Source organism: Scleropages formosus, chromosome 24 (assembly GCF_900964775.1).
Source record: "Scleropages formosus chromosome 24, fSclFor1.1, whole genome shotgun sequence".
Taxonomy (NCBI): domain Eukaryota; kingdom Metazoa; phylum Chordata; class Actinopteri; order Osteoglossiformes; family Osteoglossidae; genus Scleropages; species Scleropages formosus.
Window position 1 is genome coordinate 19,024,192 of NC_041829.1, and position 25,042 is coordinate 19,049,233.

A 25,042-nucleotide genomic window follows, 5' to 3' on the forward strand; every position below is an offset into this window, starting at 1 on the left:
TGCATCGTGCGTACGGCCTCGGGAACGCGTGCGCGTTTAGCCGTCGTCCGCGTTAAAAAGGCCTTCGTTCCGCATGTGGTGGAAGAGCACACGTCGTTATCTGAATGTACTTACCGCATTTGAACATTTGTTAAATCTGATACATCTTAAGAAAAACGTAACTTTTCTCTTGTTTGTAAAACTAAATGCGTGCACACATACATCCACGTCTCCGTACGTAGAAACGTAACTACGCATATACGTGAAGTTTTTTCCTTTTTGTGGATCTGAAAAGTGTGCGGTGTGTAGGAGCGTGTAGGAATATAAGCGAAGGTCGTGAGGTCAAACGCATTCGTTGTGAAAGAACGAAAAACGTTTTTGTACCAAGTAATAGCACGGTCGTGTCACTGGAAAGAGACGCTTGGCAGACGTTGCGATTTCGCGATGCGAGAAATGTCATCGAACGGTAATAAAACTCTCACATGTCGATGTAAAAAGTGTAACTCAGCTGTAACAAAAAACAGGTCATTATTAAATAGAGTATCACAGGTACGAGTTTCTGAAATGTGTTCCATGTGACATTCGGTGAAATGTACTCCCATACTAACAATTTGTGTTGTTTAGGATGGATAGCGTATAATTTGTTTAAGATTGGGATTAATAAAGGTGTTAACTGTGTTGCCGGGTTGGCTCCGGTTCCCCGTGACCCCCTATGGGACAAGCGGTTCTCAAAATGTGTGTGTGTGTGTGTGTAGTTCGTCTGATAAGCTGCCTGTGCGGCACTTACAGCTATTAGTGACGAAGTCGTCGTTCGTGCGTTTGTCTGACGCGGCCCGCCCCCGGTTGCCGGCATCCGCCGATTCCCTCGGAGCCAGAAATGTTTGCATTCACTCAGGGTTTTTAGTGACGTTTTAACGGGGGGAATTAAGCCTGGATTAGGAGGACTCTATGGCTGTATTTTCCAAAGAGCTCAACCCAGTTTTTTGCAGATCAAAGCCCATCAGGCTCAGCAGAGTCAGTCCACGGCATCGGAGCCCCTCGCTGCCCTCGGCCCAGCGGGCAGGAAGCGACGCTCCGTCTTTGGGTTGTGCCTCTCGCCCTTCCGTCCTGCTGCGAGCAGAGAGTCTTTTCCTCTCTGCAAGTAAGGACACCCGAGAGCTCCTTCATCTCAAACGATGAGCACCGAGGACCCCCGGCGTGCGCTCTGCAAGTTGCACGAGAGCTCTCGTCCGAAATTTGTACGCGTTTTTTTGACGTTGGGAGCCTCCCTCGGGACAAACCCGCACTGCGTTTCACGACATTTTTTCATTCGCTCAGATGACTTGATTTTATTGTGTCAAAAAAGTCAGAACACCGTCGTAGACATTTTTTGACTCATGTAATCATGTAAACATGTGCATTGGAATAGATGGAGCAATAAATAAATAAATAGTTAAATAAAGATTTTTTTGTGACTTCCTAAAACAGACCTGATCAAGGTTTGGTGTATCACTCACTCAACATCACACATTTGTAGTAACCTCATGTCCTTGTCAGGGTCACCGTGGTCCAGAGCCTATGCTCGAGGCACCGAACTCTAGCTAGGAGGGCCAGTCTGTTGCAAAGGTTAGGGATATTTTCAAGAAATTTCCCATCAAGAAACCTTATTGACTTAAAGAAAACGTAATGCGATATGGCTCTGGTGTTCCACGTTACCATCGTGAGGCTGAACACAAACCGATGCGGTTGTGCACCGCTGTCTTGACATCGTTTGGGAAGAATGAGCAACGAGACAACGGAAAATGACGCGATTTACTTATCAAAATAATGGATACAAAGACAACACTGAAATCACATGCAAGTTCTTCACATGCACATCACAAAATTCTGTTGCTGTCGTGAAACAATATTAATGCCGTGATACTCGCATTCTGTACATGTGCCGATTATTACTATCAGCAACTAAATATAGCCACCCTTAAATATAGCATTGAATATTTATATTGGAAGTGAGCACAGAGACATACAAATACAGCATGCAAATGAGATATAATATTTTACCTCTATTTTGACGCACAAGTCAGTATGTATTTTCCCCAAGAAGTGTCTCAGCACCACCTCGACGCTGTCGTTACAAACCGAAACATCCGAAACGTTCAAGTTCGCGTGATTCTCGCGACAGCGTGCAACACCGAACGTGTGTCCTTGCAGGAACGTGCTTTCGAGATGTCGGCAAATGACGGAAAACCTCGAGGTCGGCTGGTGCTAGGCTTGTAATAAATGCAGACGAAGGTTACGAGACGACTCATGCGCGTGGAAGAAAGTTCCAGACTGAGGGAACATTCCCATAGCCTGCAGGGACTGCGCCCCGTGTCCTGGCTACAGGCTGCGGAAGGAGCAAGCGGCTACGTTTGAAACGCCAAGCGACTGAAAACACCGCACAGTCACAGAAGAAGCACAGCGAACCTAATGAGTTCTGGGTCAGCCGGCAAATTTCAACACAAGGCCTTGCTGCAGAAAACGTGTCCATTGGTCTGAAGAATCTACCATGTAAAGGTACTGCTTTCCGAAGGATCGCGAGTGCTCGCGTATTAGAAACGTCACAGAAACGTGTTGCGGACGTTCCGTCTCAACATGCTGGACAAACGGAGCCTCTGTCAACATCACACGCCGGAGGAAGTCCATTTCAGTGAAAATATGGTACGCGACTCTGGTGCTTTTCATTCGTCGCGTGTGATGTCCGGAAGGTCGTCTGAGCACAGATCTGTAATTGTCTGCTTAGCTCTGGCCTCGTGTTGAGAAGCGCTCATCTGAAACCGCGCTACTTTTGTAACCCCTGTGTTCGGGGGTCGGGAACGTTGCCGTACTCTGTGGGCCTCGTTTGAAAACGACGGTTATTTGTTGTGCGAATGAGATGCGCTCCCTTATTTACAAATTGGAGGCAATAAGTGTGGATGTCAAATTATGTGCCTTATTTGATCAAAATTATTGTGCTTCGGTGTATCTCCGAAAGTCACATGTGCTGTAATAGCTGTCGCAGAGATAGTCGTAACAATATTTGGACTGTTTATCATGTTTAATGACTGAGCTTACGTAAAGTTGATCTGTGGAGCGGATTTGTGATTTTCTTATCTAGTGATCTTATTATCCAAGTATATTTTTTTACATCTGTGTCACTGCGTGAGAGGAACGCGCTATAAAATTAATTGAATTGAATTAAATATTTAGTCGGAACCCCAACGCCCTTCTCCAGCCACTCTGTGTGTGGAACGCGAACACACATTTCGCATAGCAAACACTTTAAATGTTACGTGATATTCCGAGTATAACGTAGCTTCACGTGTTCAGAAACGCAATATTCAGATCGCACCGAAACGCACTGCTCTTGAAATTTGTAAAAGAGAGCATCGATTTAGAGTGAAGTCGCTGAAATTCGACTGAGATCAAAAGAAACGCACAGAACCCGATGAGAAACTAAACTCGAAATTAACTTTCTAAAGCAGCCTTCCAGCCTAAACATGAAATAAAAAACTTGTAATGGAAATTTTTCAGAAAAGTCTCATAAAAATATATATATATACAAATACGCGATAAAACGAAACTTTCAAAGTGATGATTAAGACACGAATTTAAGTCCCCGTATGCTCGTTTTTCTTTTGACTCTCGGTGGTTTCCAGAAGAGGGCAGTGCGGTGTGTGGACTGGTTGTCAAGACTCTCGCGTCAAATCGTGAGGTTTTTCTCTTGGGAACAGTGTAATTCTGAAGGAAGGAATGTACCAAATGCTCTATCCGTGGCTTGAGAAGAAGTGAAACTACATTTCGTCACGAATTCATTGTGGCCTCCGATGGAGAGAGTCTAGCGATAGCTAAGCCGTGTGCCGTGTTATCACTCGGCGAGTGACGCTCAAAGTGATGCTACCCGACATTGCTCTGACATTACAAGTGCACAACATTCACACCTTGTACCGGCGGACAGTGTTGATCTTGGGTTCAGATGGGGTTAGCTACCTCAAGAATCTCTTGAACTGAGCAGCCTTTGGAAAGCTTAACCGACACTCTCCTAAGAGGTTTGGACGGTGGGTGCAGAAACAGTCCTGCCAGATGGGACCTCGACTACTCGTTTAGGCTAACATTTCTCATTGAGCCACAGCATTACCTGCAGGAATAACGTTGTTTTATTCCAGAAAACACGGATATCCAGAGATGCGTGCGGATCCAGTCATCCACCCATCTGCCCACCGGTCTAGCGTCGATAAAGGGGTCTAGTAGTACCCCTGGTTGCTCTCCATCATTTTTTGCTCCAGCCTCATTTTGAGCTCGGAGACCAGCGCCGAACTGACTTCGCTCTCCTTTTTCCTACACGATTTTTTGGCCGTCTTGGAAGCCACCGCCCCAGAGATGGTGGGCACTTCTCGCTGCCACTCACCAGGCTTGGGCTTAGTCGGGGGCGGCAGTAGTGCGGAGGGGGCACAGGGGGGTGGCGGCGGGGGCCGACGCACGTTATTGTTCTCGTTCATGTTATCGCCGTTGCCCGACGGATCTTCGATGAGGAACTTATCCGATGGATTTCCCCAGCGCTTGAAGGGCATGTTGAAAGTCCATGGTCGGCGATCTTTGGGCCTCCTCCTGATGACGCGTCGGGCCGGCACGATCCTGTTAGACTTTGTGTTGCGCATGAACATAGCCGTAGAGATCAAGACCGTGACAACTACCATAGTACCAATGATACCCGCTACCACACCTAGGGCTTTCAACGGATTGTCCCTACTTTGCATTAAAAAGGCAGCCATGGGCCCCTTGAGTTGAGTCTGTAAAAGAGCACAAAGAGAATACTTTTAATCATGTCCATAGGACTAAAAATCAGTTTGTAGCTATTTGCCCAAAAACATGCAAGCTCAAGACATGCGTAAGCAGACCTCTGCCAGAGCACTCCAAGAAACCTGGGCTACAGAAGCAAGAAGCAATCCAGAAGTGCACTTTCAGTTACCAGCAAAAGCTCTCGTCCTGGTCTGGATGAGTTTGAGCAAAGGACAGCTTTTGTCTCTCTCGGTACTTGTTGATGGCGGTGCCGTGTGATCGGACTTGTCGTGCTGTCTCCGAGCCGTGCAAAGAGTACATTTACGTTTACATTTATTTATTTATGAGACGCTTTTCTCCAAAGGGACTTCCAATGAACTCTATGTAGCGTTATGAGCCCACACACCTTATTCACCACGGTGACTTACACTGCTGGATACACTACTTACACTGGGTCACTCATCCATACATCGGTGGAACACACACACACACACACACACACACACACACACACACACACACACACACACTCTTTCACTCACTCACACACTATGGGGGAACCTGAACCTGAACATCAGCGCTCCCCTGTGATGGGTACGCTCCTCCTCTACAAGGAGCAAATCACAGGCTCTTTTTCCAACTGCTCTGCGGTATTTACTACTGAGGTTGTTACCCAGTGTCATGTGCAGACAAGATCAGAAGGGTTGGAAGGAGCACCCGTTGCAGCACTTGCTGCAGTGTTTTCAGCCCAACTCAGCATTAAAACTAGGCTTGCATGAATTCAAAATGTGGAAGTCATATCGTGTCGCAGAGACCTAGAACCCAAAGGTGTGGTCAAGGTGCTGTGGTTTGAACTGTGTCATTTTTACTGCGCATATTTGTGCTCCTGTACTCTTTTACAGACAGTAATGTACTAACGCAATGATGTTTTTTTTTTTTTTTGGGAAGAGGATATAACTGCTCATGGACAGATTTCACTGATTGTGTCTCCGAATAATCTTTCTGATCTTGCTCTGTGGTTGGACTCGGGACTTTTTCACTCTTTTCCAGTAAATGACCGAGGAAATGAGGACTGTCAGTGAAATGGTAAAGATGATAACGCTGAGGCAAATTTGAAAAACAGTCCATGGATGATTTCTGAGGCCCAAGAAGTAAGAAATCATTCTGGATTTGATCTGAAAACACAATGTAACACAAAAGAGACAAACTTGTAGAGGGTTGCGCACACTACGCTCCAAGTCAAGTCTTCTTGAGAGAGAGCCATCGGCAATGAACTGGACAGGGCGAAAACAAATCAGCGCAAGCAAAAGACAGGACAAAAATGAAAAGAGATCACTTTTCTTGTGCAATAAACAATGAAGATATGGGCTGAACTGGTATTAATACATTCCGTGGATGCGCACAATTTAACCAGTGTTATTATGAACCATGTCACCTATTTAGTTTTTACATGTGTCGACAGATGGTATTGAGCTGAACATTTTTGTGAATTTTGAATGTTTTCTTCTGATGCTTTGAGTCAGTGACTATAAGTTATGATATGAATTAAAGTTTTCCTCATCGAGCAAAACTGGCTGTGAAAGTCATTAAAATTTGTGTCTTTGTAAGTGTTTGTATATTTTTATATACTTAAAATTTTTTATACACTTTTATATATTTTAAATATTTTTGACAGGCCCATTTTCATGTAAAATTGGATGATAATTACATTTCCTGCCCTATAATAACATGGCTGATTTCTAACCACTATACTAAGACAATAGTAAGTGGACCAGAAAAGATCCGCGACCGTATCGGATGCGCTTACCGCTTCCGTGATGTCAATCTTGACCACCGTGGTGGTGCTGAAGGACGGCGATCCCCTGTCCCGGGCCTGGACCACCAGCGACCATGTGCACTCCTTCTGCTTGGTGATGTTCTGCACGATGTCCATGGACTTGATGTAGGGCTTCAGCTTGATCTCACCCGTATCCCCGTTGATATCGAAGATATTGTCCGGGTCTGCTTTCATAATGGAGTACTCGATGACGTTATTGGGCTCCTCCGCGTCCTCGTCTATTGCCTACCAGTACAGACACAGACAGATGTGAAACTGAGAAGAGGAGTTTACATTATGCATTTACTTTACTTTACACACTTTACACTTATGTGCTGGGCAGGTACTTTTCTCCAGGGAGTCAAACAGCTCAAAGTGCAATATCATATTATTAATTAATTTACCTGGCATGTGACATTCTCCAAACGGACTTACAACATCAGGTGTGTACGCTAAAGCTGGGGTGCAGACCAAACCCCCCAGGACAAAAACCCCCTCTTTTGAAACACAAGGTAGGACACTAAGCTTCTTATCATTATTTAGCCATTTATACAACTGGGTAATTTTTACTCCATCACTAAGTACCTTAATGAAGGGCCAGATTTGCACGCAGTTTTTTTTAGCACGAGGCTACACGTCTGCGTTCGATGCAACCCTTCCGCTTCTTTTGTCACCCCACTGTAACAGGGACACCAACCTCTATCTTCACAGGGGCTCCAATGACCATGGTCTTCTCCACAAAATTCTCATGGAACTCCGGCGGGTGGTCGTTCAGGTCCAGGACCGTGACGAAGACCTCAGCCAGGCTGTACTTTCCCTCTATATCCTCTGCCTTCACGTAGAAGTTATATTTAGACCTGAGCTCGGCATCGAGGGTCGCCCAAGGCTGCGTGTAAATGATGCCTGACGTGGAGTGAATGATGAACCTGAAAGGCAGAGTGCAGAAGTGAGCGCAAGCAGGACGGCCCCGTGGTGGTGTTTCTGCCCATTTCCGGCACAGTCCGCTTCCAGAAGGCTGATGCGACGTGTGATGCTCCGCAGGCATGGCTCGGACCAGAACGAGGAGCGAATGCTCTGGAGCGAAAATGAAAAAGCTGCCGGGTCAATAAGTTTGCACACCGATTAAATCTTGTTTTACGACAAAAATAGAGACCCTCCTGGATGTTAGATTTACCGCAGTGGCCGGGACTTGAGTCGTGTCTTTTCCACATTTTTAACAACTTTTCTCCTGCGAAATTCAACACTTTGCCTTGTAACTGCGAGTTTTCACACGTTCTTAATTGGACTCCTGCTTCGAGGTGCGACCTGAGTTCAAATTTGCATATGAGTGTATGTTGCCGCGCTTTCACACACTCCAGAATCTTCCTGCTCCAACCCCCCCCCCCCCCCCAGCTGTCACACTGCAGGCTAATTGGCCCCATTGCATGAGACGCCCCCCCCAGGTCTATTTTTTCCTCCAATCCAATTAAAAGATTAGCCAGAGCCATCTTTAGGTAAGCTGTTTGTGCAGCAGGGTGCCGAGCGAGCGGGACGACCCGGCCTGCGACGAGGGGCTGCTTGGGGACGCTCAAGGACCCTCCGAAAGTCCGCGTCACGAGGAAAACAAGAAGTCGGCAGACACGAGTGCGTACACGCACACGCACGCACACGCACAGACACGCACACACACACACACACACACACACACACACACGTAGAGACTGGGGGGCCAGGACGCCTCCAAGTGCAGAGGCTGTTTCTCACAAATCCGACGCAAGCGATGTGTTGCCGAACTGAAAGGAAACAGGAAATATGCTGTGCATATTAAAAAATGCCGAGACAGCTTTACAGTTCATAAGTGTAAAGGAACACACTGCCAAAGTCAAGGGACGAATTCCAAATCGCTGGCCGCTAGCTTCCAGCCTCGTGATGAGTGGCATTATGGGGACGCATAATTAATACGCTCGGTGGACTGTCTGTTTTTCCGCTCGAAGATGCATAATCGGAGCTTTACAACTGCTGATGTTGCGTAAGTGATGGTTTCTACGGGATTTATTCTGATGCGCTGGCTTCGTACCAGCTGGGAGACCTGCGATACGTCAGACCTCCGTGACATAATCAGTAATCATTGATATTGGCAGAAAAGCACAATAATAGCACATAATTCTACTCACAAATCAGCTCCTGACCCATGGATAGAGTACTTCACCTCCCCCCAAAGGCCGGAATCTGGATCAGTTGCCTGGGAAATGGGAAGGGGGAGCAGAGGAATGTCATGAGGAGATCGCGCTCTGCTGGGTAGAACCGTTCTCCGTCGCAGGACCTGTTCCGGAACGTAAATAAAAGCTGCCGAAAGGACCCCACGAGGGCCTGTTTTTAATCCGTCCGCAGACCAAGGTCGTCCACTTGCGGTTCATTTAGCTGATTGAAATTGTCCAGTAATAACCCGTGATGATCAACAGCTCTTACACAATATGTGGAGGGTTTAGCTTTAAAGGGGGATTTCTGCTCTTCGCCCCGATTCAGACCAATGTCATCATCCTCCTCTTACGCTCCATCATGGGTGGCTTTACTTTCCAGCTCTCATACAGTATTGGCTTCCAGCGCAGATATAGAGACTGTATGTTGCAGCAGAAATCATATTGTATGAATGGAGAAATAAATGTCAATTGCTTGTAGCTGTTAAAAGAAAAAAAAAAAAACGACAATGCGAGGCATCCCGGTCAAGGGCATCGAATAAATATATGAAATTCGATATTGGAAATTATGTACATTTGAAAAATTACGATCCCTCAGACTGCATATTCTACAGTTAAATTAATAACCTGTAAATTTGCACTACAGAAGTAATTTTCTAATTCTCTCTCAGCGATGTGTGTTGAAGGGATTTGGATCGTGCTTTTCATTCATGAAATCAAAATATTAACATCACTTGGAAGTTGAAGCCAGAGGCTTTTTTGTTTTCAGCATCGCGAATTTGCCAGCTGCAGAAATAAAGTAGGAAATGACAAATATCCGTTTCAAGGTGTTGAAGGAACCGCATTTAGGTTGACGGCAACCATAGCAGCACCAGCAAGTAAACTTGTTCTCCAACAAAGGGATTGGATTCAGTGGACGACGAATCCTGACGTGACCTTTGTAAGTCGACTTGGTGTTACTCACAGTTACAGCCACAACGTTGGATCCTCCGGGGGAGTTCTCTGGGATCCTGGCGATGTAGAAGTCCGACGAGAACTTGGGAGTGTTGTCGTTGGTGTCCAGGAGGTGAATGATGATGTCGGCGGTGGCGCTGAACCGCTCGAGCGTGTCGATCTCGACTGCAAGGAGCTGGGAAACCATGTTCAAATGCAGTTGGACTGGGACCGATCGTCTTCGATCGATCAATCGCGATCGTCCTCGAGGAAACCAAGCAATCTGGGGGGGTCCGGTTAGCGCTTACATGCAGTTCTGTACAACTATGGTGAGATCATTGAAAACTAGGAATGAGTCTCTAGGCACCAGCATGGACTCTTCAGGGGTCAGTGTTGGGAATAAACTGAAGTTACACCCAAGGAATGGCTTTAGCAGCATCCAAGCAGTCAAGGGCACACTGGTGACTTGCAATAGACGTACAAAGCGATTCCTTCGTGCTTTTGGTCAGCGTGCACTACGACAACTGAGAAGATTCCATTCATACCTTAAATGTTAAAAACTGGTGCTTTTCGTAGTCGATGGCAGCGGAGTTCTCCACGATGACCGTGACCTGCGCTTCGTTGAGCACGGTCTGCGGCACCACGCGCAGAACACGGCTCGGACCCACCAGCCTCAGGTTAAATTTGGCATTCGCCCCCTGCAGAAGAATCCACCCTCATGTGAGATGTCGCAGCACTACTCGTCGGTCTACAGAAAACATTCTGCGCTCGACCCGTGAATATGGTTAAATGTCGCAGTGCACTTGAGCGATCTGATTTATTTTCATTTCTTTTTGCTGTATGTACTTATCATGTTTTCATGTCCAATCCAAGGAAATCTCTTTGTGTATCCATGTGGCCTTTTTTCCTGCTCATTTCTATTTTTAATTAATGACATAAGCCCTACCCTAAGTGCTACTTCGCTGTTTGAAGACAGTATATCGGAAACTGGTGGTCAATATGCTATTGCTTTGTGCTCGTAACTGGAATTACGTAAGATGCAAACAAAGCAAAACTGCAGTTATTGTTTCAGCTCTTGACAGACATTTATGTAATTCGTCACATCTGCCGTCGAAAACATAGTGCATACGGCCCATTTCCGTAATGGATACCGCTGTATTCACTAAAGCACAAGGCCGCATCATTCCCAGAGGAATTTCAAGCTTAAAGAACTATTTTTGTTTTTGTTTGTTTTCTATATTTGATTGTAATCTGTGAATAAGCATGTGGATGGAATAAACAGATGTACAGCAGACATCGCTGGAAATGTTCACTGATGTCACTATTTCTTCCACCGGGCATTTAAAGCATCGCACTGTACATATAATTCAAATAAATAAATAATCAGTACAGCTATATTTCATACTGTTATGACAGGAAACAATACAAGAATGTTATGTAATCTTCTGTGGTGGACTAGTGCTCAATCCACTGCGTAACCTGATTACCATTGCACCCTGTGCCTCCAGGATGGGCTCCGGACCGCTACGACCCTGCCTTCGACAAGTTGTCACCGAAAGTGAGTGAGAGCGAGGAAGAATATAATCCCTCTTTATTTGTTTCGTTCTAATCATGTAAAGCCCACAAGCCACTCAGAGTGTAGAATGGGAGCCTGTGGATAGAAAACCTCCATTCTGGTTGGATAGCTCAGTTTCTCCATTGCCCATCCCAGTTCTTATTATTAACATTATTAAGAATATTAACAGTATTCTTCACTTGTCTGACATCTTTGTACGGGGGTGGGTTTATACAAGCCAAAAGAAAGCTTACTGTGTTGGACGATAACCGGAACATGACCGTCTACGCCAAAACAATCTCGCAACGTCAACAGTCCGTATAGGACAGCAATAAAGAATCATTTAATAATTCTGTAGATATTTCAAATGGAACTGATAACAGAGTGACACGGGAAATAATTAGCACAAGGATAAAAGTTAGAGGAAAATAACAAAGGCTGCTGAAAATGAAGTAAACCGAAAAAAGGCTTCTGGCAGCTGAGGAGAGGAAAACAAAGAACCCCTGAGCCAAAGAAATGGGAGAAAAATAAACCTCTGTGGGTGAGAGCATCAGGGGGCTGCCCACCCGTCCTAGGCTGAGGATTACCCTGAGGATAATCCCCGCCGGAGACACCCACCTGATCTGAGTCATTGACGGTTATCTTCAAGCCTCTGAGGATTTCACCTTCGGTGGGGTGCTCATACATGGTGAGCTCGAACTTGCTCTGCGGGCCGTTCTCCCCGTAGAAGGTGGGTGGGTGGTTGTTGAGGTCCTCTACTCGGATAGCGAGCGTGGTGACGGCGGAGTCCATCAGCTCCCCGCCCTCGCCCAGCTCCGACGCCTGTCATTTCATGAGAGACGTCACACTGTTACAGGGCACCGCCGCATAGAAGTGCCTCCAGTGACAGCAACACGTCACGTTGAAAGCACGAAAGAACTCCTGAACACACGGTTTTGTGTTGATACATGCAAAATAACCACTATAAAATTGGGGTAATGTGAAAAAGCACATGTACAAAGATGTTACAACATGTGCCATGTATGATACATTTTCCAGAATCAGAAACATGAAAAGCTGCACTGACGTACGCTGGAAAATTGAAATATTCCTATAATTTAAGAAAGAACTCTTATAATAAAGGCACATACCTTTATTCTGAGTTCAAACAGTTCTTTCTTAAGATTGACAGGGTAAGTAAGAAGAGTAACACATCCGCTCGTGCTGTTTATGCTGAAAACATCATCATTTCCTGTTGGGAAATAAAACACAAGTGCTGTACAGCATTTGATCTTTTTTAAAATGCATATTTAATCTGCACCGATGATTGTAGCCCTTGGATTTATTAGTTTAACAACTGGAACAAAGTTCAAATAAAATGAATTAAAGACGGTTGTGTTTTGCTGAGTCTGTTATGCGGGATCGCCATTTTTTATTGAAACATGTATTTCTATAAATACTTAATTACAAAAACAATGAAAACAGAGGTGTACAAAAAAGGAAAAATACAGAAACAGTAGATCTTCCAGAGATTTGTAATTGGCTAAAACTTTCAGTTGCAATATTGTTGTCCCTTTTTGAAAAACAAGGTCATAACTGCCATATTAAGTAGAAAACATTATTTTGAATAATACTTTGTCCCCTTTGACACTGATATACCGCCATCAAAGACTTTTGAAGGTTAATATTGAACTTACCACTGACAATCGAATAGTAAATGGGATTAGGGTTCGTTTGATCTCCATCTTTCGCATAAACAGTAAAAATTTCAGAACCCTGAAAAAAAACAGTTTATCAATCATTCTCAGTTTACATTTCAGTGGAATGCAATAAAAAGAGAAATCTTAACATTTTTAATACACACACACGTGCATTTTAAATATCTAAACAAAAATGGAATATAATGAGTTAATTTTAGAGAATTTAGTAAAAACAGCCACTGAATCAGACTATGATGGTGAATATAATATAATATAATATAATCATCAGCAAAAATTGTGTTTCACTCAGCATCACGGCACTTGACGAGCCCATACGTACCGGCACTGACACCTCGTACACGTATCCAAAGTAAGGCGTGCCAATGAAGGTGGGGGGTGTGTCCTGTGTGTCCATCACATTGATCGTCACTGTGGCTGAAGATGTCATCACCTGGTACCTCCCATTGTATTTTCCACCCCCATCCTGAAAGACAGGGAGGCCATGTCTTCTACTGCACGTGGGAGAATGCGTTGTGCAAGACGTTGGGACGAACATTTGCAGCGCCCCTGCGGAGGTCGGCGGAGGTCAGCTCACTTTGGCAGCCACCGTGACGAAGAAGGTCCGGGTCGTCTCGTAATCCAGGGCTTCGCCGGCTTTGATTCGAAGGACCCCGCTGTGTCCATCTATGGCAAACTTGTTCATGGGGTTAACCTGGATTCGAAAGCAGGGACGACAGACGCATGTGATGAAAAACGAGGGAAATACAGCGAAAACAGATGTGAAGTTTGAGAAATGCGTCGTTCACGAGGACATCTCCGCGTAACCCACGTTGAGCAGCAACATCTGCCGCTCAGACAGACGGAAATCTTCCCCCGCTGGACGCGGAGGAATAGCCGGCATTAGGGCAAACCTTGCGATGCGCCAGTCAATTAGTCTAGAATGTTCTGGAACATTTAGATGACATTCTAAGGGGCAGGCGGGGTGAGGGTTAGCAATCTCTCGTCCAGATGTTCACCGTGTATTGCACAAGTGTCATATCTGCCAGCGGCAAAGTGCTGACTAATATTGGGCGCCAGCCGCAGGCAAACCTAAGCTGTCAGTAAGCTCTCGGTACCGGACCCAAATGTAATTGAAATTTAATCCGGCAGCGTCCCTCCGACTGCGCTTTTGTCCAGAATTAAATGTGCTTACCGTACTCTGTATTATCATTTTCCGTACGCGCAGATTAACCTTTTTATCCTCGGACTTTGCGACAATTTCCCGCAAAAGGCTTTCAGACATTTCGGACGGTTATACATCCCGTCAGAGGCGAGGGCCCTCGAACCCTCCGGGCTCTGCTGGGAAACGTTACCTGGAGGTAGTAGGTGACGCTGCCCCCCGATCCGATGTCCCTGTCCACCGCCGACACCCTGTAGATGCTGCTCCCCGGTTCCGCGTCCTGGGAACGAGCCGGAAGCACCGGGTTTTCACGTACGCTCGTCTTTTTCTCGCCACGTGATGTAACCTTCTCTCCCCCCTTGCGTTTTACTATGTTTTCACTTGCTGCCTTCAGGGATCCTTCGGAATAAATGACGGCGCCCCTAGCTCTCATACCTCCGGGACGTCCACGACGAAGGGCAGGTTCTGAAACTCGGGCCGCTCGTCGTTGGCGTCTGTCACGAACACCCGCACTTTTTCCTCGACCTTCGGTAAAAGCGGACGGAGAAACGCGTCCGTGGCCCGGAAACACACACCTGCAGGGGTTCGGCGACGTGCCGACGACACCGGTGTGCGAAACGGTCCCTTTCACTTACCTTATTGCGGCCGTCAGTAATGCTGACGAGAACTTCAATTTCGTCTTGTTTCTAAGAGTCGGAAGAGGGTCGTCGATCAGAAGCAACCGAAACACACACACGCACACACACACACACGCACAAGCACACACACGCACACACACACACACACGCAAGCTCTCGTGCTGTACTTGAGCTTACTTCTCTGTCAAGTTCTTCAACGAGGGTCACGTTTCCAGATTTGGGCTCCACTTTAAAGAACTCCTTGGAGCCTTTTTCGAAGGCCATCCCAAACCTCACGGGGTCGTTCTCAGGGTCAGTTCCATTGAGGACATATATCTGTGTTCCTGCATCACAACGGAGGGGATTAAACACACACACACACACACTACAGATGAGGAAAAGATACTTAACTCCTTATCATTTAATACGGCTGTTGCAATGAACCGCTGTGACGACAGATGTGGGGAGGTTGACGTGACCTCCGTTTCACCATGTTAATACCTCGTTTTGACTGGCCCGACCCTGCGCTTGTGTAAATCACAGCGTGCACAAACTGGCCTCGCGCAACTGACGTAACCCACCTCCGTCAGCCGGCCAAAGGGGCTCGGAGGTCAAGGGAATCGTTTGCCTGTTTTGCGGAGGGGCGTTTTGGCATTTCCAGGTGTTGTGGTCGGTCGCTGACCCCCTCGGGGGGGGTCAGCCTGGGGTAAAGAACGCCTTCGCTAAGCCTGATGATACACGTCATCCTTCTGGAGAGCATTACGGAACCTAAAGCCCCCGATTAGCCGAGCGCGCGGCCAGAGAGGGACCGTTAGGTTTCGGTTACGCCGCCCACGGCTTGTACGTGCGCGCACGTAGTAAAAAGACGGTACTGCCGTGTAAAGACTGCTAGAGGCAGGTGTCGAACCGCGTTCTGGCTCGTCCGCTCAACGGCGGGCGGCTCTGCCGTCCGTGTCCGGCGCTCACCTGCTGGCGTGTCTTCGGACAGGCTGAAAAGAGCCATGTTTCCGTTACCGCTGCTCGGCCCGTTGTCGAAGAAGTGAGGGGCGTAGTCGGCTTGCGCTGCACATCGACACAAATGAATCACAGGCGAACATGGTCAACAAGCACCGCCGCCCATGATCGTTCGCAAAACGACAAACGTTTCGAGGCTGAGGACGTGATCTACGCGGTACGGGCTTATTTTTAGATCCTCCGCGCTCTTGAGCAGGACTTCAGTTCGGCTCGTGATAAAACGTGCGGTCCCTCCATGCGGTCGCGCCGGGCTCAACGGAAGGACATCGACTCACCTGCTGAGAACGGGACGGGTGAGAAGTCGGGAGGAAGGAGAGGGGAAGAAAAAGAGAGGTACTTCAGAGCGGGAAGGGAGAAGCAGCGCACATTTCCAGTCGGAACGAGAGCCGTGATCCAGCAGGGGAGATCTCGGCCGTAGACGTTCGTCCGACACCGGCTCTGAGGACAGGAGAGAGAAAACTCACCGTAGCAGACGTGGACCAGGGTGAGAAAGAGGGAAATCCGCACTTCCTTCGCATTCTTCATGGTAGAAGAAGGGCGTCGCGGGCTGGCTCATGCAGGAGGCTGCCGGAGGGCAGCGGGAGAGCCGAGTGTCCTTCTCAAGGTGTCCGCGGCTCACGGCAAGAGGCTGAAGCAGCTGCTCGCACGCTAATCCGGTGACGCACCTTCACTCGGCAGACATCTTCGAGCCGTCTGCTACACCCCAAACGCTACGATTCATTTCCCTCGGGGGCCCGGAGGGTGTGAGGAACTCGCTGACAGTCACATGAGAAGAGCACTCGTCCTGCGTAGTTAGCAGCGACTGCGAGGTCTCAATTAACATATGAAAATATTTCAGTTATGCTCACAGGGGGAGAACAAAGAAGAAAGGAAGGAAGAAAAAAGTTAAAAAAAAAAAAGTGACATCAGTAACAAATTCCTCTTTTATTTATAATATAATATAATATAATATAATATTTATATCTATCCATCCATCCATTGTCACGTATAATTTATATGTAATTATGTATAAATGTATAAATAATAATTTTGATAATATGTTGAGATAAATCCGGTATGTTTGAAGACGAAAAAAAAAAAAAAAAACATTTTTTCATCTGGAGTTGTTATTTCGGCCATGAAGATTTTCTCTCAATTACAACACAAATGTAATTTTGAAATACAACCTAAGGCAGGGATCTGGAGTGTTAAATTTGTGTTTTAGTGATTTAAATCTTAAATTTAGTGATTTAAATTTAATTTTATTGAATGTCAGCCTCACTGTCTGTTTCATTTATTAACAATATTAGTTAATTAGCTTCATTAGTGCTGCAATTTTCAGCAGAATATATAAATTCTGATTAGAAGATTAAATCTATAAAACAAGACTATGAAGTTTTACATATTTTCTCATTTTACCCTAGAAAGTAAAAAGCAGTCAGATGGGTTTTTGTGTCTCTTTAAATTAACTAACATTTTGAAATTTGACAGGAAGCTTTTTAACCTTTATTCCACACTGCAGTTGTCTGAAGAAACAATTGATTTGTCTTTTTAAAACTATTGTCTTAATATTCTTAATTTTAAACAAAGGAAAAAATGTAAATATTAATTTTGAACCCATAAATTCATATAACATTAATGTAGTAAAATTCATAGAAATTAATTTAATTTAATGAAATAAATAATAAATGAATTATAATAAACAATAAATAGATCATAAATCAAATGAATAAAAAATGTAATTTAAATGAAATTTCATTAAAATGAATTAACATAAAAGAAAATGTACATGTTTTTAAACTGTTGTTTTTATTAATATTTCCATTTCAGACTCATAGAGCCATTCCTTTGTCCATCTTGTTGGTGCTCCTCTGACTGCTGGGATGCGACCCCACACCGCGCTCCGCTCCGCTGCTCATGAGCTTCTCCAAGGTGCCCAACAAAGTCCTCTTTTTACACTAAGCTACAATGATCTACCCTTTTGTACGGTGGGGTATTTTCACTTGGGAAAGTGAGGGTAAAGATCCTAACCAGTGGTCCTACAGCAGGGGAAGGGATGCAGACCTGGGACCCTCTGACTCCAAAATGACACCTCTAACCACTGTGCCGCCTGCTGTCCTTCAGGAGCAGCGGTTCCTCGGTCACTGGAGCGAAAAGAGAGCAGGACTGGGGGACATGAGGTTGCGGTAAAGGAACCGCGGCTAAAGGAAACGTTGCCAAAGCCAAATCCCAACAGAGCTCTGCCGTTGTACCCTTGAGCACTAAAGCCGGGCTTCGTGAAGAGATTAACCGTAAGCTTTGTAAGTCGCTTTTGATAAAGGCATCTAAGGCCCTGAAATAAAGTGGGATTTTGCGCAAAGTGCTGTGACTCACTGCGACGGCTGGAAATCGTCAGATGCTCAGGTGTCCAGGCAACGCGACTCCATCTCCAGGTATTCGGAGGCGCTAAGATATTCTAGTGCGCAGTGATGCAAGAACAGCGTCGTGCAGCTGCGTCTTTCTCTCGCTGGCGTCTCTAAAAATACCGTCTGACACATTGTGACGTCCGCACACGCACACACACACACACACACGCAGAAAGGCAACACGCGAGCTTCGGCACGTTTCTCGGCTTAAAACGGGGACGCAGGATGAGACGCAGAAAGAGCAACTGTTTTGACCCCAACGTTGGGTTAGGGTGCAGAGTGGTGTAACGGCACAAATAACACAGCAAACAGCGATCACGAGGCCGAGCTGATGGAGCGACTCGGTGGCAACGACGAGAACATCGCCTGCCCATCGCTGTGCATCGCTTCATTTGTAGGAAATTCAAATACATTCATTATAGTTACAAAAGCGACAGTCAAAGACTTTCTAGTGTCCAGTTATATTGTTAAATATAAATGCATTGGACAAACACAACAATATTCTTCCCACAATAATATACACTGCTGCTTCAGAATATGTGGACCCCACATGTCCCTTAGTTTTACCACAAAATGGTTATTTACTAGGTGTGTAATGACCAGTTCCATATGTTGCTTTAGAGGAAATTGCGTGTGCGGTAGAAACACACAAGCAGTGCGGGTGTAAAAATAGGCGAAGCCCAAGTTGAACTGGTTACACCGAGTAGGTAAGTAGAATCAGACATGTAAATCATGGTAATTCATTCATTTTATTAGTTTATTTTAAGATGTGATATTCAGATTTAATACGTTTATTTTAACAGTTTAAACAGGAATAATGAGCATCCCTATAGGGTTCACATACTTTCAAGCAGCCCTGTACACTGGGGGGTGGGGGGTACAAAGGAGGGTAGTTGAACAGTATAAAATCAATCTGAAATAACAAAACAAGAGGAAATAATGCAGGACAACGGAAGACAACAACACAAGAACAAGACAAGAGAGCAGGAAATGTGCAAAATTACGGTACATGAAACATTATTGTCTGCTTCATAAGCTCTACGTTAAAGCTGCAGGGTGGACCTGACCATTTTACCGCGTTTCTAGAGTTTCGCAGCCTCTGCACTTTGGTGTTTTCACGACCCAGACCGCAGCAGCAGCTGCTCTGTTTCGTGGGCGGTGTGGTGGCACAGCGCCCGGCTGGTGCAGGAAGCTGCGGGTTCGATGCCGCCCGTGCCCCGCCGCTGTCTCCAGCGACGCTCGAAAAGGGTGCGAGATGCGCTGACAAATACAGCTGATCCCTCTTTTCCAGCTGCTCCACACTTTCTCCCGGAGGAATCGCTCCGTCGGGTGGGCGGCAGGCGTCTGGAGGGACCACCCCGAAAGCCTGGTGCCCGGACTGAGCGGATGAACGCGATCGCGTCGATGCCCGCCGCTCGGCTGCTGTCCCTAAAGGTGTTTTTATCACTCACGCCGACTCGCCTTTTTCTAGCACGTTCTCCCCTGTCGTACGAGGGCCGGATGCGTCCGGAACCACAGGAACCGAACACCATCAACACACCTTACTGCACATGGAGAGGACTGTGCTGAATGAGCCCAGGAACGGAAATTCAACGTAATAGAGACTACATATTTAGGGAATTTGTGTTTTTTTAACATAAGAAAAAATATAAACATTTTTCATATTTTTTTATAGAAATCTTTATAGTCCAGGAAGTTAAAGCACATGGAGGCCTCATACAGAGCAACTGTGTTGATGTCATCTTTCCAATGAAACTCAGAGTATTGGTGATAAATGAAAGAAAATTACTTTATCAGGCAACAACCACAGATGTTCGTTTATTTCTGCAAACTTGACCACGAATTTAACCTTTGACTTCCGAAACGAGGTTCTCGGTGCAGCTCGTGCTCTTGCAACCAGACTTCCGGTGCTGGGTTGCTCAGTTTACTATAGTATTTGGGGTAGCGGTGCAGGGCGAGCACTTCGATCGAAGGTGCTGTCGAAGGAGACGTGTCTCATCACCGCACCTCCTGCTGCCTCCAGCTCTTTTCTTTTTCAGATGAACTCTTTGTCGGGTCATTATATAAGCCTTAGGCGCTCAAGGCGCGGCTCGTTCACGAAGGCGTCTCCCCCTAGTGGCGGTCCTCCGCTGTGGCTCCAAGACGCTCCTCGGAGACGCCCGGAATGAAGCCGAAGACCCAGAGCGATTCGCCGTCGCTACGTGATCGCTTTCTATCGCCACCGCGCTCCGTTCTCTTATATTGACGGATTTTGACACGAGACGCTCGAGAAGGAGCGAATACGACGAGTAGGGTGTACGGCTTGTTTTTAGGGAGGTACGAGCCGGACACAAAGGCGAAACGCCGGTGCGTGTGTCCGTTTCCAGTAAAGAGCCAGCCAATTTGCAGATGTTAACATCTGCTGCCAGTGCCCTGGTTTTGGGTTTAATCCTCGCCGAGTGGGCAGATGGCGGACAAGACGCTTAATGCACTAATCCGCCTTCGTGTAGCGGTACGCGGGGTCAGTCCGCCGGGAGACACAAGATGGAAGATGCGCGCCGTCGCCGTCTCCCACCGGTTCAACGTTTTGTGCTTTTCGCAAGCGTCTTCCTCGCCTTGGAGAACGGGAACATTTTCAAGGCCGAGTGCCGGTCGTCCAGCGTTTCCGACTTGTTACGTCTGTCAAAATGATAGAAACTCAGGCTCCGGAGACTCGGGGGACAGTTTATAGCGTAGTGGTGAGAGCCGCTGCCTTTAGACTCATAGGTTCAAATCCCATCTCCCGCTGCCTGTAGTATCCTTGAGCAAGGTGCTCAACTTAAAGTATCCTATTAAAATTACCAAGGGACAACTAGTAGCACGTGGGTAGAGGTGCTGCTGCTTTTGGCTTTGAAGGTTTGAATCCCACATCTAGTGGCGGTACCCTTCGGCAAGCTCCTGTACTTACCCTACATTGCTCCAGTAAAATTACCCAGCTGTATAAATAGGTAAATAATTATAAGTTGCTTTGGAGAAAAGTGTCAGCTGAACGAATAACTGTCCCGGTATTAGTTACTTTCATTTCTTTATTTGAAGGATGTTTCACAAGAGACGGACTGTAAAAAAGTTTATTGTAAAGAATCAGCGTCGATCATTGATACATGACGCATTGAGGAGAAACGTTTACAAGCAGCTCTGATAAAAACACAAACGACGCGAGGTGTGGATCGGTAAAATAGTACATATTCGGGTGAATGTCGTCCAGTAAGAGCACAACGTGTGAACAAGGAAGGAACGGTTACACTGCTGCGGTTCATTCACTGAGACGCGTCGCCTTCATCACTCATTCAGCAGAAATATGTCAGACGGCCGCATGGTGTTACAGGGAAAAACGAAAGTTCAGTTACCTTAAAGAGTCTGAACGACATCTACGGGGCTGCTTCAAAGTATGTGAACCCTATAGGGGATGCTCATTATTCTAGTACAAAATATTGAAACAAACATATGAAATCTGAATATGAAATCTTAAAATAAACTGATAAAATGAACAAATTACCATGATTTACACCCCTGATTCTACTTACCTACTCTCTTTAACCACATTAACTTGGGCTTCACTTATTTGTACACCTGCACCACTTGTGTGTTTCTACTACAATACACACGATTTCCTATAAAGTAACATATAGAAGTGGTCATTACACATCTATTGTTCCTATAGCTGGAATTAACCTCCCACATTGTCTTAAAAAAAGCAGACAATAGTCATTTTAAAAGTATTTTTATACCAATATAAAAATGAACAGCGTAGAGTGAAACACTATGAATGCAGTGAAGTAAAACTTAGAAAAGTGTAAAAGCGAATTGTTAATGTAAGAATATTGAAAAGGCTTTAACACAATGCCCCCTCACCCTCCACCCTCCACAAGAGACAGCCCTCTCAGGGGTGTAAGGTGGTGCTGTACCGCGGTACAGCTGTCATCGGGCCTGGTCAACGGTCGTCACGGTCCGGGCAAGCGGATGGTCTCAATGTGTCGGCACACGGGTCGTAACGATGGGGGGCGGAGTGGGCGGAGTGGGGCGGGGTGGGGCGGGGGTCTGAATCGGCATCACTGCCAGGGCAGCGGAATTCCCGGCATCAGTTCTTCGTTTCTGCATTTCCTACAAAGATGGCTATCGTTCCTGTTTTTCCGGTTCACTGTTGGAAAAGCATTCAATATTACTGTACATTACAGGTAAAACCACCTCTTTACTCTGACTGAGGCTGTGTACCACAATATGATGCCTGATCCTTTTTCTGAGTTTATCTGAGCTTGGCAGAAATTAATCGTACATATTTTAATAAATTCATGCAGCTAGCAAATTAAATTTTTTAAAAAAAATTATGAGAGCACATATGGAATATAGCGATAATTGACCGCACACAGTTTTCGTGAGGCTAGAAAGCTCTGGAAGGTTTGGAAGTACATGTAAATATAACAGCGCACCATTCGGAACTGCAGTACATATTTGAGGTAACATTTCATGATTTTTAACGGTTTTTTCCCCCCGCAGCTGTGATTTATTTCCCTGATTCGTGCCCCGGTTTGTTCTCAGAACTGAACACCATTGCTAATGAAACATATTGTACTAAATTCCATAATTCCTCATAACTCCATCTTTACTGATTCGCCCATCAGGATTATTTGGCAAAAACATAAACCGGACTTTCTACATCCTTTCCATCAACACAGATCCTGTGAAACAACGAGTTACTAGAAAACCAGCGAAGGAACACATTTGCTATAATAAAGTGCTCTGTTGTACATTTTTACCACAGATATATTGTACATACTGTGTACAAGAGCAATGCTGTACCTCTTAGTGCCTCACTGTAACATAAAAATGAAATCTGGTAGCAGCACAAAATGCTGTTAAAAATACACACACAAACACTTTCTGAACTGCTTGTCCCATACAGGGTCGCGGGGGAACCGGAGCCTAACCCGGCAACACAGGAGAGAGAGGGGACACACCCAGGACGGGACGCCTGTCCGTTGCAAGGCACCCCAAGAGGGACTCGAACCCCAGACCCACCAGAGAGCAGGACCCGGTTCAACCCACTGAAATAATCTGTCGTTTTTCTGGGAGAGCCGTCGGACCCGAGGCCCTTTCCGTCGGGTAGTTTTACATAGGCGTTTCAAATGTTCATGCGGAAAAAACCCGCACTTGTCGCAGCGCCTCGCACCCAGGTCTCGCACCCCGCCCACGTACCTCGGAGTAGCACCTTCTGATGCCTTCTGAGGCAGCACTGCTGAGGTCTGAGCATCTTTGCTGAAAAAAGTGCATAAAACACCACTTGTCACCGAACGTTCTCCTTGGTTCTCAGCCACGGCACGGAACTCCACGTCGACTTGCGAAGCGTGGAAAATCAACCGGCGGCGACTTCCATCGGATTCACTGCTCATGTTTTCTCAGGACAATCAGTATTGATGAGAATAATAAATATTGATGCCCTCAGAATGTAGGGAAAGATTGAATAAACCCGGCAGAAATAAGAAAGCTATGACAGTTCCCCGAGCTGAACCACAGAATGGGGTCACGACCCGGTAACAGTGGTCCTCCAGGGCCGGGCTCACGCGCTTACCTTCAGTGTGCAGCACGGCCACACACATCAGCAGGATGAACCCCAAGGCCAGCAGAGCTTCCTTCCTCATGTTGCTGCACTCGCAGTCGCCCAGTGAGTGAACTTGGCAGGTGCCTCCAGTAATATGGGCAGTAATATGAGCATTCACCCCCCCCGTGAACACGCCCTCCCACCCACTGACAAAGGCCGTGCAACAAAGAAATCGCCATGGTAATGCTAAGCCTGTAATTATTGTCCTCGAGCAAATGTTGCCACTGTAGAAAACGGCGTCTCGTGCAAAGCCGGAATGCATTTCACGCTTCACAAATTAATATTATAAATCACTGCGAGCTTCCTTTAAAATGCTTCTGCTGAACAAAACACCCGGCCTGTGATATGCAGGGGCACGTCCGGAGAGGGAGCGCTGAGGCGTGAGAAGTGCGAGCAGGGTGGGAACAGCACTTCAACAGTTTAACACCGGTACAGAGAGGCGTGTGATCTGTTCAACTATCCACCCGTACAACAATACATCTATTATCAATAAACACTTTCCTGGTGAAGGATCACCGTTGTCCAGAGCCTGTCCTGAGAGTATGAAGGAGACAGGGCACACCAGCCCATCACACATTTACATAATGCTTTTCTCCAAAGCACCTTACAGTGTTAAAAGTATCTACTTATACAGCTGGGTAACTTCACTGGAAGCAATTCAGAGGAAGTACCTTGCTTAAGAGTACAACAGCTAGAGTGGAGACTTGAACCTATGACTTTTGGGTCCAAGTTCTAACCACTCTACTACTAGCTGCCCCAAGGCAACACTGACCCCCCCCCCCCATTCACTTGAAACATCATCAGACTGTGGGAGGAAACCAGAGCACCCAACAGAAACCCAAACAAACATGGAGAGAGCACACAAACTCCACGCAGACTGAGCCAGATTGGAACTCACATCCGAACCCGCAGCGCTACCCGCTGCACCACCGTGCCGACTTGCATTGACCTCATCCTTGCTGTGACTATTGGAACACAAGCCCACCTCATTCGCATGTCCAAAGCTTCACATGGATAGTCAGTCTAAATGGATGTGAAAGGTCCTGAGGAACAAGTGCTTTCTGGAAAGAACTTAAAAAAAGACCATTTGAAAGAACATCAAGGCAGGGTTGGGTTACAATGAAAGAGCTTCTCAGAAAGCATGCCAACACATAAATAACAGACCATTTAAATTAGGAACAAAAACCTGTTTCAGTAACTGTACAGTAAGGAAAATTAATTTTGCCAGTATGTCACTACTAAAAAAATGCACTAGAACATAATCCTACTCATAAACACCAGGTAAAATGAACTAACAGTGTCTTGACATGTACTCTCAGGCAAAATGCTTTCCACTGTT

At 46.2% G+C, this 25,042-nt stretch overlaps 1 protein-coding gene across 1 annotated transcript; it reads right to left on the reverse strand.

Moving 5' to 3' along the window:
• Positions 1-3,599: 3,599 nt before the first annotated feature.
• Positions 3,600-16,326, reverse strand: cdhr1a (cadherin-related family member 1a). Its single transcript, XM_018761024.2, has 17 exons — positions 16,170-16,326; positions 15,658-15,753; positions 14,890-15,035; positions 14,710-14,760; positions 14,510-14,599; positions 14,268-14,354; positions 13,511-13,627; positions 13,256-13,399; positions 12,913-12,991; positions 12,367-12,467; positions 11,855-12,058; positions 10,227-10,379; positions 9,713-9,877; positions 8,725-8,792; positions 7,269-7,497; positions 6,563-6,817; positions 3,600-4,766 (listed from the first exon to the last, which is right to left on the reverse strand). Exons 1-17 carry the CDS (start codon positions 16,228-16,230, stop codon positions 4,221-4,223), a joined length of 2,592 nt encoding a protein of 863 aa, XP_018616540.2. The 5' UTR covers positions 16,231-16,326; the 3' UTR covers positions 3,600-4,220.
• Positions 16,327-25,042: the final 8,716 nt, after the last annotated feature.

Excerpts from the sequence above, each read along its gene's own strand:
- cdhr1a (XM_018761024.2), bottom strand. The coding sequence starts at position 16,230 with ATGAAGAATGCGAAGGAAGTGCGGATTTCCCTCTTTCTCACCCTGGTC. Across the intron at positions 15,036-15,657 it reads GTCCGAAGACACGCCAGCAG|GAACACAGATATATGTCCTC; the intron begins GTGAGCGCCGGA and ends GTTGTGATGCAG. Across the intron at positions 13,628-14,267 it reads GCGTCACCTACTACCTCCAG|GTTAACCCCATGAACAAGTT; the intron begins GTAACGTTTCCC and ends TTTCGAATCCAG.